General features: G+C 40.2%; 2 protein-coding genes across 5 annotated transcripts in view; one reads left to right on the forward strand and one right to left on the reverse strand.

Annotated features, from left to right (window-relative positions):
• Positions 1–16,017, forward strand: part of LOC148014288 (uncharacterized) — an 87,941-nt gene that overhangs the window by 17,662 nt on the left and 54,262 nt on the right. The gene's annotated exons all lie outside the window — the stretch shown is intronic.
• On the reverse strand, positions 10,934–14,269 carry LOC148014289 (uncharacterized). Its single transcript, XM_087666538.1, has 2 exons — positions 13,991–14,269; positions 10,934–11,492 (listed from the first exon to the last, which is right to left on the reverse strand). Exons 1-2 carry the CDS (start codon positions 14,267–14,269, stop codon positions 11,019–11,021), a joined length of 753 nt encoding a protein of 250 aa, XP_087522664.1. The 3' UTR covers positions 10,934–11,018.

Here is a 16,017-nt window from a genome sequence, read left to right on the forward strand (position 1 = left end):
GTTGGTACACAAAGAATAAAATGTATTTATACTTAGGGCATGTAAAGGATGCGTTCACATGTACAATGTGCGTGTACTATATATACCGAGCTTACCGGGCCTTTATATCCCAACAGGTCACTTATTTTGATGATAACAAATGCATGGTTTGGGATAAGGAATTCTTGACTTTGGTGCTCATTGGCACATTATGTCATAGACTTTATGAGTTAGATGCTCACTATTAATTAGTTAGTTTATTTGGCATCTACTCTTACTCCTGCTATGTCACAAGTAGAGTTATGGCATGCTCAAATGGAGTATGTGAATTATGGCAATCTAATGCTTATGTAGCGTATTCAGATGTTGGAAGGCTTACCTCTCTTGGAGAGATCTCTCGAGCAGATTTGTGAGGGATGCATTTTGGGAAAAATGCATCGGTTTTCTTTCCCTCGTGATGTTGCTTTCAGAGCTAAGGCTAGGTTGTAGATTGTGCATTGAGATATATGTGGACCCATGTAGAGAAAGTCATTGGGTGGATGTTTTTACTTCGTTACGTTAATTGATGACTTTACACATTTTTGTTGGGTTTTTTCATTGATTAAAAGGTCAGAAGTGTATGATGGATTTTTGACTTTTGTTGCTCTTGTGGAAAATCAATTTGGCTATAAGATTAAGACTCTCCATTCGGACCGAGGGGGGAATATATGTCTTCATTGCTGAATTCCTTTCTAAAGCAAAAAATGTTAGAGTCATCACTTGGACTGGCAAGCAGGGCTATGCAAGCAGGTGCCACGTGGTAGGTAGTCGGCGAGCTGCCACATGGTAGCAGTCAGAATGCAGCAATCGGACTGTAGCAGTCGGTTGCATTAATTGTAGCCGACCTGATCATTTTCAGGCATTACTTTCAGCCTTTAAATAGGCTGTGTTTTCAGTAGTCTTTGGTAGTTGTGTCTTAGAAATTTCAGGCTATAGACTGTGGGGACTGCTCTCAGGGCTGATGGAGATCGAGATCTTCAAGATGGAGATATACGTAGATATTCTCTCTGTACCCACGTATAATTGTGCATCCTTATACAGCATTCTTCATTGTAGATTTTCTGTGTTTCATTGTCTCTTTCTCTCTGTTCACTCTTTGTCTCGGTCATTCGCTTCCGCATTGCTTCACTCTGATATGGTATCAAATCATTGAAGGACTGATCTAGGATGGATTGTTAACAGTGGTGTCTCTCGGCACATGACTCCTCCTTTCGCAGGTGTTACTCATTTGTGGCCTTCTCATGGTTGGATTCTCATTGGAGATAGTTTATCTATTCCTATTTAGGGATAGGACAACATGCATCTTTTTCCAAATGGGCGTGGTGGTGCCCATACATTTAAGGTACTTTATGTGCCGGCTTTGGGGTATCATCTTATCTCAGTGCACAAGATTTGTGCTCTCAACCTCTTGGTTGAATTTGATGTGGATTCTTTTCAGATTCTTGATCAAGGATCGAGACAGGTTCTTTCTTAGGTTATGAGGAGAATGGAGTCTACAACTTGCGGTCTTATTCCACCTTGACTTCTCTTCTTCTTACCTCTCAAACTTAGTTCGAGCTTTGGCATGCTTGGTTTGAGCACCTCAATTATGATTACCTTCAGAAGGCGTCAAAGGACCAGTTTGTTCGAGGTTTACCGTGAGTTAGCAATCTCATGTATCTTGCATCCATGGGAAGCAAACTCGTGATGTTGCTACCAGCAAGGCTTTGAGGCGGTCTTTAGTACCCTTGGAGCATGTTTCTACTAATCTTTGTGGACCGATGAGGACGGAATCTCTTCGAGGGAGCTTGTATTTCATGCTCATTGTAGATGATTACAACAGGATGACATGGGCCTATTTCTTGAAGCTGAAGTCGGAGGCTTTCTCCAAATTTAAGGATTGGTTGCTCTTCGGGGAGAACCGATTGGGGCGGAAGCTGAAGGTCTTACGAGTAGATAAGGGGGGAGAATTTTTTCAAAATGAGTTTACTTGATTTTGTGCAGATTGTGGTATTCACCAGGAGTTTGCAAAACCTCTTAATTAAATGGTAATTTCATGGTTGAATTATTGGGGGTTAAAGGCCACTTATGCCTAGCTACGTACATTTACTTGTACTTATTAACTACACACTTGTACACTGTAGGTAGCAACCACTTGCCACTAACACTTTATTCTTCATTCTTTACATGATAATGAAATAAGGGAAGATATGCCACACATTGTGGCTCCACATATCATCTTGCTCTCTCTTACTTGAACCTCCATAGCTCTTTCTTGTTTCTTTCTTCTGTTTGTGCTTCCACTCTTGCTCCACCTTTCAACTAGTATTAGAACATGTATTCAAAGAGCTTCACTGACATTATATTCAGCCTATGGAGAGAGCTTGACTTGCAACTTTCAGGGCAGCCCCATTTCAGTCCATTTGAGGTATGTATTCGCTTCCCTATCTTCAACATTTGTTCCAAGCTGATTGAGGATCTTCCCAAGGCTTAGCTAAGCATTGAGTGCTTACTAAGTTGAGAAGCAATTACTTTATCTATTTTGAGTGGATATAGAGCATGCTGCAAAAGTTGTGGATAAATATGGTAGCTTAGCATCACTTTTTAGTTTGAGAAGTCATGGATAGCTATGATAGCCTAGAGATGTTCTAGGAAGCGCCGTCCGGGATTTTGATTAAATCCTCCAAGTTTGCTAACTAGGCTTGCTTGAGTCTACCCCGTAGTGGAAGTTCCAACCGCTTCCACGAGGATCGACCTGAGTTTATCTGGTTAAATCTATTACTAGCGGCTAATTAGTATTAGCGGATTCTAAAGTGATGCGAATCAGGCTTTTTGGTTTCTAATGGTCCATCAAGTGCGATCTTTATTCCTACTTAGGAAAGCTCTCGGCTTACCGAGACCACCCAACCATAGGTTTGGATCCGTTGGGGATTCCATCTTTCCACTTCTCTCTCTCGAGTATTTTTAGTTATCTAATTACCTACCACTTTAGGTTCAATATGTAAAAACAACTTCTTTGAATTATCTCCTGATACAAATTCGTTACACGCCCTTAATTCACGACACAAAAACAGAGTAAAGTAATTCCTTCTTAATAGTTTCTTAAAAAAAAAAAGACATTTTATAAATATTTTCTTGTTCGAAGATATTATTCTCTCCAAGTTCCATTCCCTAACTAGTATTGGAACTTTCAGTCAGTCGTGAAATCAAAGGGTAGTTGGTATTTCGTAAGAGCCCAAGGAGTTTATGATTATGACCAAAGCCCCCTGGTGGGCCAACAAATGGGCCAACAAAAAAAGAAAAACCCCTTAGAGTAGGTTTTATCCAGGTTGGCCTTGGGGAGGTCTAGTGCCATTAATAACATTGTCTCAGTTTCTGTGTTCATCAGAATATTGTCTTAGTCGGCGATGTGTACTTAGTCATCCATCTTTTAGTTTGATGATTTTAGGAAAGATTAGTACTGCAACCAACCTTCCTCCCGCGGATGGATGGTAAATCCTTGATTACAACTTAATTACAAGAGCAACCAATAAATGCAAATCTGAAAATAAAAATTTACCTATTGATCTTGGACAATACATACCTGATTGGCCCCAAAATTGGCGCCCCTTTCGGTATTTCTTTAGCTTTATGGAAGAAAAATTTGATTTACAATGGGATTCTTCCAATTCCCTTCGAATCCAATATCCCCTTGCTGTTCAAAGTGACCAGCAAGTTTTTAATCTATTTTGCCCCTTGATTTGGGTACTTAATTGGCCTTCACCCACTTCATAGACGATGGAAATGCCCCAAATTCAATGGCTGGCTAGTCCTCCACCTGTACTCAGCTGAAATTCATCTTCAGTCCTGAAAAATCCAAGTCTTGGAGTTTCAATTTCTGGCATGCTTCCCAAGGCTGTGCTAAACCCTAATTTCTACTGCAAATTAGGGTTTACAACAGAGAAATCTGAAATTTATCAGTCTTCAAGGGTCCAAATGCTGAGATCTTCATAGCAAGGCTGTGAAATGGCTAGGAGATAAGAGAGAAAGCTGTAAAGAGAGAAAAGTCAGACTTTCTTCGCGAAGAATTGAAGAAAATCTGTCATTTACTGCTGCTGCCTTGTCTCAACAGCTTGTAGATGCAAAGAACTGAAGAAAATCAATCATTTACTACTGCTGCTCTATCTCAACAGCCTGTAGATGCCGTCACCTATTGTTGATCGGTCTTCTCTTGCCCTTGGCTGTCTCAAAAGGTCCTCCAATGCCTGCAAATTAGACCAACAGTATCTTCTTCCTCTCTCTTGCAGGCTGAATATACTAAAAATGCCTCTCTTCAGTCTCTAAAGATGTTTTTCAGTCTTACATGGGCATTTTTAACAAGTGACAGCCTTCCCAAATGGTTTTTCCAGTATTATCTATAATTAAATATTATTTTTTAATATTTAAATACTAAAAATTAATCTAATAATTATTTTGATGCTTTGAAAAAATAATTTGACTAGCCAATAATTAAATTGGCAAGGCAACTTTCATTCTTGAATGTCTCTGTGCTATCTTTGATGATTAGATTGGCGTTAGGTACCATTAAAGGTCACTTCTCTAGTGTCTCAAACTAACACTTATGGCGAAATGAATGACCTAGGTTAACAACTGGCACCAGATATCAACAAGTACATGTGCGGCATAACTTGTAGCAACTTTTACTGTAACCGGCCTATTCACTGGGAAGGGCGGTAGTGTACAACCAAAATAAATAAATGCTTTCACCCAATTTAACAGTCGCCCACTTTACTTGAACTTAAAGAGATAGAATCAAGAAGACATACAGGAAGCTAGAATGCTCTTGTTGCAACACATACACCCTATTGGCCCCTAAGTTAGGTGCCCCTTGCGGTATTTCTTTATTTTTAAAAAGAGAAAGTACAATGGGCTGTCTTTTACCTATTCTGGGTGAAATTTGACATCATAACAGTACAATTACTGACCCAAATCAAGTTGACCAGGAGGGGAAACTCTGCCCAAGTCTGAATCTTCTGGTTGGAGTGCAGAATTGACCATTTCAACCTGCTGTATTTACTAGTTCAGACCTGTTCTGAAACATGTTTACAACTCATACTGTTCCCTGTACTGTTCAGCCCACTGTAATTACTGGTTCAGACCTGTTTTGACCCCTGTTCTCAGCTCATATTGTTCCCTGCACTGTCCTGCATCATCTGGGCCAAGTGCCCCTTGACTCTGACATCAATTGGGCTCTGAATTAACCTCTGAACAGTCCAAAAACAGTACTGATTCAGTGCTGTTTCAGACACTTACTTGGTGAGGTTACCACCCTCACCTGTTCCTACTTGTGGGCAGCAAACAATTGCTCCTGTTCCTGGAGAAAAGAGGCTCTTGCCTCATGCAAAAACAGCATATTCCACATAGCTGTACTTGAATCAAAAGAAAGGCCCTTGATTCTGTAGCATAACCATACTGTCAGGGAGAGAAAGAGAGAGAGTAGGAAGCAAGCTCAAGCCTCTGTGCATCATAGACAAGGTAGACCAGCTCTCAAGAGCTCTCCATGTGCAGCAATCCATCTCCCTTTCACAAAAATAAGCCCCCCATGCATTGAAACTCGTTTTTGTGCTGCCCTCTCTCTTTCTTTTGGGAATTTATGCCCAAATTGTGACACATGGCATACATGTAACAATTTTCCTGTTTAAACCTTTCAGTCTAAAATTCTCCATCCTCGGTTCAAAATTTGACCTCGATACAGACCAGAGGATTAATCCTCGTATCCAATTTCCTAAATACCGCACGCCAAAAATGGCTATCAAATTTTCTATCCCGATCAGAAACTATATTTGCCGGAAGGCCATACAATCGGTATATGTTCTCTACGAACAATCTAGCCAATTCTGGTGTTTTAACATCAGTTGGAGTTGGAATGAACCTAGCCATTTTGGTTAACCTATCCACAATCACCCACACAGAGTCATGCCTCCTCTGTTTTCTAGGTAAAGCAACAATAAAGTCCATGGAGATACTCTCCCATTTTCCCGAAGGAATTTCTAATGGATGGAGAAGTCCTCCCATTTTTAATCTTTCAGCTTTATTAACCTGGCATTTATTACATTTGATTACATAGTCAAGGACGTCCTTATTCATTCCAGGCCAATAGAACTGCCTTTTAATAAGACTATAAGTCTTATTAACTCCTGGATGTCCCGCACTAGGGTATCATGACACTCAAAGAGTATCTGGCGCCTTATTTCTGTATCTTTCGGGACACATACCCTACCCTTGTAGAGTAAATAACCATTATCAATGGTAAAATTCTTCCACTTGAATCCAGTTTGAGCAACCCCTGATGCTCCATTTCCTTGTTGAACATCCTCAGATATTCCTTCCTCAGTAGAAGCACTTTCATTTGGATCCCCATTTTTTATTGCTTCCCATATGTTGGAATATACCGGATTAACCTGGCATTTCCCTTTTAAAGATTCAAGCAAATTGGAAGTGAACTGAGTAAAACTCAATTCATTAATGATGGGCATTCTGCTGAGTGCATCAGCTACTATATTATATTTTCCTTTTCTATATCTTATCTCATAGTCGAACTCTTGGAGGAGTCGGCCCATCTGGCTTTACGCCCGTGTAAATTTGGTTGATCATTAAGCCACTTAATGCTTTCATGATCCGATAAAATCAAAAGTTTGGCACCATACAAATAGTGCCTCCATTTCTTCATTGCATGTACTATTGCATACAGCTCCCTCTCATAAACAGAATAATTCTGTTTTGCACGATCTAATTTCTTGCTTTCAAAAGCAACTGGTCGACCTTCTTGTAATAAGACCGCGCCTATCGCCTTATCATTGGCATCAGCTTCAACCACAAATGGTTTATTGGGATCCACTATTAATAATACTGGAGCTGTAGCAATAGCTACCTTAAGTTTTTGAAAACTTTCATTTTGATTTGTTCCCCAATTAAAACTTTTCCCTTTTCCTTTAAGTTGGTCTGTCATTGGAACATCTATTTTGGCATAATCTCGAATGAATCTACGATAAAAGCCAGATAAACCTAGGAAGATCTGCAGCTCTTCCAGGTTCCTTGGAGGTGGCCATTCAATAATTGCCCTTACTTTTTCTGGATCCATGTTGATTCCCTCTTTCGAGATAATATGCCCCAAATATTTGACCTCTTGTGCAAAGAATTCACATTTAGTTTTCTTCGCATAAAGGGAATGTGTTCTTAATAGTTGGAATACTAATTGTAAGTGTTCCAAATGTTCTTCTCTTGATTTACTAAAGATCAAGATATCATCCAAGAAGACTACTACAAAATGTCCTAGATAGGGCCGTAAAACACTATTCATCAGCTTCATAAAGGTAGCTGGTGCATTAATGAGGCCAAAAGCATCACCAAAAAATCATAATGCCCGTATTTAGTACGAAATGCCGTCTTGGAAACATCTTGTGCCTTAATTCTTACTTGGTGATAGCCTGATCTTAAATCTATCTTTGTGAAGAATTTTGCCCCTTGTAATTGATCAAAAAGATCTTCCATTCTGGGCATAGGAAATTTATTCTTCACCGTTATTTTATTAAGTGCTCTATAGTCAACACAAAGTCGCATAGAACCATCTTTTTTCTTTACCAATAAAATTGGTGAAGCCCAAGGTGAATTACTGGGTTGAATAAACCCTTTATCCAGGTAATCCTTAATTTGTCTTTCAACTTCTTAATGCTGTGTTTCACTTAACCTATACGGTGGTTTTGAAATAGGGTGTGTATCCTTATTTATATCAATTGGGTGATTTATATCACCCCTATCTGGTGGAAGACCACTTGGTAAATCAGAAGGAAACGCATCTTTAAAATTATCTAACAAACTATTCAATTCATTATTAACATTCAACTCACAAACATAAGAAAATTGTTGCTTTATATTACAGAAAGTAAAAGTATTCTGTACAGGAAAAGACCATAGCATATATACCTCACAAACTTCCTTCTTTATCAGCTTCTGAACTTCAGTAGAACACAGCAAAGGATTATCAGATACTTCATGTTCACCTTGAATAACAAAAATCTTACCATCCCTTTCAAATTCCAGTGTATTATGGTGATAACTACGTTTTAAGGATGGTTCCAATCCCCATAGCCACTCCCTCCCTAGAGCAATATCAGCTCTTTCCATGTTCATTATTTGGAAATCAAGTTTATCTTTATATCCTTGAATCTCAATTTCCAAATTGGATACCATTGTATCCCATATTTTATTGTCTTGGCCTTGCATCATACGAACAACATATTGATGCCCACTGTTTTGTTGGGGAAGTTTCAATTTTTTGATAAGTGCATAATTTATAAAATTATGTGTGGCAGAATCATCAATCATGACTCTAACCCTTTTTCCAGCTATCAATCCATGTACTCTAAGTAAATCATGTGGCCCAAAAGTAGGCTGCTACATAGAAGTTGACATACAACACTTATGTTGTACATCCATGTGCAAGACCTCTAAAGATTTGTACTTTTCATGGCCCTTTAATTCTAAGGTCTGCACTACATGGATTTGTTTTTCTTTTCCCTTGCCTTTGTCCTTATCCTTTCCTTTGTCTTCCCCCTTTTTCTTTTGAGGGCAATTCCAAGCAGCATGGTTAGGGGATAGGCAATTGAAACACAACTTTTCTTTTTTGGCCTTATCAAAGTCATCAGGACTTAACTTTGGCCTCATATATGGTTTCTTTTCAAAAGGTTGTTTTTTACCCTTAAAAAATGGCATTTTCCTTTTAAATTTGCCCACAAATTTTGAGGTTTCCAATTCCTTAGACTTGGGCTCCGTATCAGTGAGACTAGTGAGTGTATCTGGACGCATACTATCTTCATGAATTAATGCAAATTTAATTGCCTCTTCCAGCGTCTTAGGTAAACTCCGTTTTACTTCCTTTTTACAGGCTTTATCTAGTCCCCTAATGAATCCTCTTGTTTTTTGGAATTCATCTATTTCTTCCAATTTGAGGATTATGTCACGATATTCCTCCAGATATGTCAGCAGGGGTCGTCCCTTTTGTCTGACATAATCCCAATCTTCCCAATTTCTTTCCATTTCATTTTCAGGAAGAAATTCTTTCAAAAAGACAGATTCAAATTGAGCCCAAGTTTCAGGTATTTTATTTGCCTCCTTTAAAGTTCGCCACCACTTATATGCTTTGGGCCCCAAAGTTAAACTAGCCTCCAATGCTTGGAGATATGGTGGGGTATTTTTTAATTTATGTAAATCTTCCCATTTTTGGAGGAAATTAAAGATTGTGTCTTTATTCCTATCTTTTTCCTCCCCGTAAAATTGAGGTGGTTTCATATCCTTTAGAACTGGATTATCCCTCAATTTATGGTAAGGTTGGGGTTCCTTAGGATCTCGCATAGTCACATCTAAATCTTTCGATGAAGATGGGACATCCGAGGTTTCTATCTTATTTTTATCTCTTTCCAACAATAAAGTTAATTGAGATTTTATTTTAGTGAGTGTTTGAGTTAAAAATTCCATTTGAACCCCCTGAGCTTGCACACGAGCAGTAAGATCATCAAATTGCTCTCGTGTAGCAAAAAATTCTTCCCATTGTTCTTATTGTATTTCTGGTTCATGGGGATCTACCATAGGTTGGTCCCCAGAACTAGAGCTTTCCATTACCCTTTCTTTCCCTTTTTCTGCCATTAATACACTGGAATTGGAAAGCAAAGATAAGAAATTTGCATACAAAGTAAAGTACTTCCCGGATTTTAATGGCAGGCAGTGGTTGCTGGTTTGGAAAGAAATCTGAAGAGTAAGGAACAAATTTTATCGCCCGAACAAAGTCCGTCATGCAGAAAATGGAGCTTCTTTGCAGAACGACTAGTATTCAGCCCCCTTCTTTAATAATCATGCTGGTCATCAATGTCGCTTTCCTGAATTTGCTTCCTGCTGAACCTGTACTTGTGATATAAATACAGTCGAGGCTGAAAAGAAGAAGTCCGAACACGCAGTCGACTGATCAAACACGTATCAGAAAAGGACTTCAACTTCAGCCCGTGAAAAGGAGAAGAATGCGTGTTTTGTTGGTGTGTTCATGGAGGGCATTCACAAACAGGCACGGCCAGGATTCGGTGGCCCACGATCAGCTTACGCGTTTTTTTAAACAGGCGTAAAAAAATGGCTGCCCTTTCGATACGTTTCGTGACCACAATTACACGTCACGTTTAAGTTTTTCGTGACGTGTCACGTCACGTCTGACCAGTGACTTACGGGTCCGTCGACTGTTGTCGACTAAATGAATAGCGGGCACTTGACGCTTGACCAACGACTTTACGGTCCGTCGACTGAACAGATTGCGGGCACTTGAGAATCCGTCACTGCCCTTTCGTTGAAGATCTCCAGGAATCCTTACGGCTCTGATACCAAGAGAGGTGCTCACTTTTAATGTGATATTAAAAGTGACATTTAATGTAACGTTAAGGTCACAGTAATAGTTGTCACAGTTTTGTGACATACCTCCCTCTCGAAATCGCAAACATCCTTGTTTGCATGAATGTTATACATGCTATCAGCTAACCCAGTGAACTTACACTTGGCAGCACATGTACAACACATACATGCTATCAGTCAACATTGTGAACTGAACACACTGTTAACACATGTATGTTCTAACTGTGAAACATGACAGACTATCATCATGTGACTCCACATCACTGTTTCCAGATATAGTGGCCGGTACACCACAATGATATCCCCATAGTGGCAGATTCTCATTTGATGACTCCACATCACCCTGACTAGAGATCTAGTGGGCCGGTACATCAAAATGATATCCCCACTGAGTCAATTCACAAAATACATGCCCGATCGAGTAACCATTGTTACAACATGTATTCAATTCAATAGAAGTAAAAACTATATTCTTGCAAGCAATACTTACTTCTTTAGCATTGAGAAAACCATATGGACACAATAAGTGTTAACCTGTACAAAATCTGTTTCTGTACATAATTTCTTTCTTGAGCAATTGTCACTTTGACAATCTATTTCAGCTTAGAGATACAAGGGGTCAAGGTAGGTTGCAAGCGAAATGCTTCAAGGTAAAGTTCCAACACATTAGGTGACTCTGCAAGTTCACCTTCATCCATCCACTTAGCATCTATAGCTGGATAGTTCTTGAACTTAACCAAATACCTTCTAGCAACTTTGCCTTTCACTTTCCTTTCTTTGTGTGCCAATACCTGTTCTGGAACAAGAATTTCATCAAGTTCCTCGACTTCGGGCTGTTCCTCAGCTGGCATATCTTCTGGCACATCACCCACATAAGGTCTAAGAAGACTTACATGGAAAGCATTACGAATCTTCCAATTGTCAGGCAATTTCAGCCTATAGCTGACATCACTAATCTTCTCTGTTACTTGAAAAGGCCCATAGTATCGCATACTAAGCTTAATGAAAAGACTTTCCTTTCCTTTCCGCTTCTTTAAGCGTGCCTTTTCAAACCGCAACAGTACTACCTAATCACCAAGTGAAAATATCAATTCACGACAGTGATGATCAACAGCTTTTTTTTGCTTTGCCCGAGTCCTTTCAAGGGCATGCTTAACTTTCTGATACATTTCACCCATACTCTGCACATACTGATCTGCCTGAAAGATCTTATCCTTTGTATGCAAAATAGGAGGAACCTTTTTACCACCTTCAACAATTTCAAAAGGGGCTTTGCCTGTTGACGAATGCACAGTATTATTGTATGCATACTCGACCAAAGGCAAATACTGCTCCCACTTTGACTTGTGTTCTGACACATAGCACTTAAGCATATCCAAGACAGTAGAATTTGCCTCTTCTGACTGTCCAGCAGTCTGTGGATGAAATGACGATGAGAACTTAAGCGTTGTGCCCATGTTCTCAAATATGCCTCTCCAGAATAGACTTCTCATCCGTGGATCACGGTCACTGACAATAGACTGTGGCATACCATGATACTTGAAGACATTGCACATAAACAAACATGCCATCTGATCTGGTTTTATCTTCTTCCTAACAGGAATGAAATGAGCCTGTTTGCTAAACCTGCAAATAATAGTCCATATCCCATCATTTCCTGTCTGTGTCCTTGGAAGATCAAACATAAAATCCATAGCTATGCTTTCCCATGGTTTATCTGGAATAGGCAATGGCTGTAAAAGCCCTGGTGCTTTTTGCCTGTCAAACTTGACCTTCTGGGGCAAATCAAACACTGCGGCACAAAAGCATCCACGTCTCTTCTCAAAGTAGGCCAATAAAAGAATGTCTCTACTGCTTTGACTGTTGCATCAATACCACGATGCCCTGCATACGGTGGAGAATGACTCTTTGTCATAACTTTCCGTGTCAATGGCATAGTCACACATAGTCTACCATGCATCAACATGAAACCATCCTTGAGAAGATAATACTCATGATGTTGTCCATTGACAAGCTGATCAAAGATCCTTGCAAAATCTTCATCATCAGCATACTGTTCCTTCATATCATCAAGCTCATGATGATAAGGAATTGACATATCTGAAATTTGTGGTTTCCTTGACAAAGCATCAGCCACAACATTCTTTTTGCCTTCCACATGCACAATCTGAAAATGGAACATTGACAAAAAGTTTGCCCAACGCATATGCTTTTCTGACAGCTTAGTCTGAGTTAAGAAATAACGCAATGTCTGATGATCTGTCTGGACAACAAAATCTGCCCCAAGTAGGTAGTGTTTCCAACAAGAAAGCGCATGAATCACAGCCAACAATTCTTTCTCATAGACCTGCATAGTCTGCTCTGGCCCTCGCAAGATTCTGCTTTCATAAGCCACTACCCTGCCATCTTGCATCAACACTGCACCAATGCTATTGCCACAGGCATCACATTGGACAACAAATGACTTCCTAAGATCTGGTAGAATGATCACTGGACTAGAAGTCATCTTTTCTTTAAGAAGATTAAAAGCTGAAATCTCTTTCTGTGTCCACTGGAAAGGGATTCCTTTCTTCTGTAAAGCATGCAAAGGTGAAGCAATCTCTGCAAAATTGCGAATAAGCCTCCTGTAGTAAGAACACAAACCCAAGAAGCTTCTAACATCATGGACAGTCTTCAAATCTGGCCATGTTCTAATTGCTTCAACCTTAGCAGGATCCATTCGGACACCATTCTTTGACACTATGTGCCCCAGGAACTGGATTTCTTCCAAGAAGAACTCACTCTTCTTGCCACCGATAAGCAACCTATTACTTCAAAGCTCATCAAAGACTGCTTTCAAGTGTTCTCTATGCTCATGTTCATTCTTTGAAAAGACAATCATGTCATCAAAGAATGTACCAACAAACTGCCTGTATGGACGAAAAATCTTGTCCATCATTCGATTAAACGTAGCAGGAGCATTAGTAAGTCCAAATGGCATTACCAAGAACTCATAGAGACCAAACGTGGTTCTAAATGCAGTCTTATGGACATCCTCTTGCTTAATCCTGATCTGGTGGTATCCACTCTTCAAATCTATCCTGCTGAAAATTGACACTCCTTCCAAACGGTCAAGGATGTTGTCAATTCTTGGAATGGGAAACCTGTTCTTGATGGTACTCTCGTTCAACGCTCGATAATCTATGCACATGCGCCAAGAGCCATCCTTCTTCTGCACTAAGAGCACTGGTGAGCAAAAGGGAGATGAACTTGGCTGAATCAGCCCTTTCTCCAACAGCTCATTCACCTGGCTCAATATCTCTTTCTGTTGGGCTGCACTAACCCTATACGGAGGTCTATTTGGTGGGCTACTGCCTGGCACCAAATCTATTGCATGATCCTCAGACCTCTCTGGTGGCAACTGTGATGGTAATGAGTCAGAAAAACAATCAATGAACTGAGACAAGAAAGCAGACCTGTCTCTATCTAACATAGAAAAATTTGACTCATCATTATCCTTGACATCACGTGCAAAAATCAAGTACGCAGAAAGATGATTCTTTATTACAGATGTAATGGAAAAAACCGATACAACAGGTACAGACTCTCCTTTAAGGTTCACATCAAGCACATGAGTCTTTCCCCTATGTTCCAAAGTCAGTGTCTTGTTAAAGGCATCCATCACACCATGCTTTTTGAACATCCATGGCATTCCCAACAAGACATCATAGCCTTCAAGTGGCATGATATAAAATTCTTCTGCATCAACATAAGACTGTATATGAAGACGCAGCTTCCCAAGAATGGGTGTCACAGACTCTGAGTGACTAGGACATGCCAACCCTGCCTCTGCTGTGTAGCCCATCTCATCTGCTCTGATGCCCAAAGTAGAAGCCAACTCTGGTGAGATAAAGTTTGCCTTAGCTCCAGGATCAAAGAAAATAAGTACATGTTGATCCCTAACTTTACCCCAAGCTTTGTAGAGCTCATTAGTATCCAAGTGTGGCTTGTCTCCTAGCATATCTGGCACTAAACCTGCTGAAGGTTTGGGCTTCTTTCCTTTCCTGACCTCTTTATCATCATCAGCTGATCTCTTATTCTTGTCCGGACAGTTAGACGCAATATGACCAGTCTGCTCACAGATAAAGCATTTCCTCTCAGCCATTAAAGCCTTTCTTTCTTCAAGAGACTTGCGCACAAAAGGTTTCTTCTGGTCCTTTGGCTGCTGTCCAAAGAACTTGGCTGGCTTCTTCTTGAACTGCCAAGATTTACCTGTGCTTTGAGAAATCTGAGAAACCTGTTTACCAAATGGCTTCTTTGCTGAAAATTTTTCAGATTTGTCCTGTTTAATGCTGCCCCCAAAACCACTCGACTGTCCCAACAATAATGCATTTCCTGTAGCATTCTCAATTAACTGAGTCAAAGTGGTGACCTTTGTCTTTGTACAATAATTTCGGAGTTCCTTGGGTAGCCCACATCAATATTTCTCTATCTGCTCAGTCAATGGCACAACCCTATAAGAAGTGACTGGAAGCAAAGCCTTCCAAAACTTCTTATTATAGTCTTCCAGATCCTTGCATTTAGATGCATCCAAATTGTGCCAAGCTGACATAACATCAATCTCAAATTCATTGGTCAACCAAGCAAAAGCAAATACTTGCTTAAAATAAGTCCAAGTGGCAGGAGCCTGTCCTTGCATCAACAGTGTACTCCACCACTGACTAGCATTGTCCTTAAGAAAAGTGGCAGCTTTCCGGACCTTAGAAGGCTCTGTAAAGTTTCCCTCCTACAAATGCGGCATCAAACTGCTGTAAGAAAGAGAGTGCCTTAGTCCTATCTTCAAACCCTCAAAAGATATCAAATTGTACGGCTGCACCACCTTCCTTGTATGGCTTTGGCTTCTCATGAGCCATCAAAGGATCCGTAGGATATGCTTGTAACATAGGAACACTAACAGATGGCATGGAAGTTGCTAGACCACTGACTACAGGGCTTGTAGACACAATACTTGCTTGCTGATTTTGATAACCAGCCATACCAAAAGTGCCCTGTGGCATGCCAAAACTGCCTTGAACACCTTGAAATCCAGACTGTATGCCTATATTGCCATACATGGGGTTTGGCATAAAACCCTGTGTACCCCCAAACACCATTCCCGGTACATAAATTTGGTTTCCAGGTGCATAACCAGCCATACTTTGAAATACAGATCCACCTCCAAACTACCCAGGATGTACAGAGGTCGGTGGGAAAACCTGTGGTAAAGCCTGAAAACTATTTCCCTGTCCATTTAAACCAACATTTGGCTGCTGTAAAGTGGCGAGCTGAACTGGCAATGCCTGTGTAACTAGCGTTTCCGCCACTTGTTCCTGGACAGTCGGAACTAATATTGGAGTCTCCATTTACTCCGCAAGCTGTCTTGGTGTTTCCATTGAATCTGCAGCATGCTTAGCCTTATCCTGGACCTCTACTGGATCCGAAATCTTCGCAGATTGCCCAACTTGCTGTAAAGGAAGGGAAGGCTGCAAAAATGCCAAAAACCTTGGATTCTGCATCACTTGAGTAAACATACTCACAGCAGCAACTAACTGAGTCTTGAAAATGTCTTCGTCC

The sequence above is a fragment of the Lygodium microphyllum genome, chromosome 25 (genome assembly GCF_053477565.2).
Source record: "Lygodium microphyllum isolate KBCC chromosome 25, Lygodium_microphyllum_v1.1.10, whole genome shotgun sequence".
In the NCBI taxonomy this organism is placed as follows: Eukaryota; Viridiplantae; Streptophyta; class Polypodiopsida; order Schizaeales; family Lygodiaceae; genus Lygodium; species Lygodium microphyllum.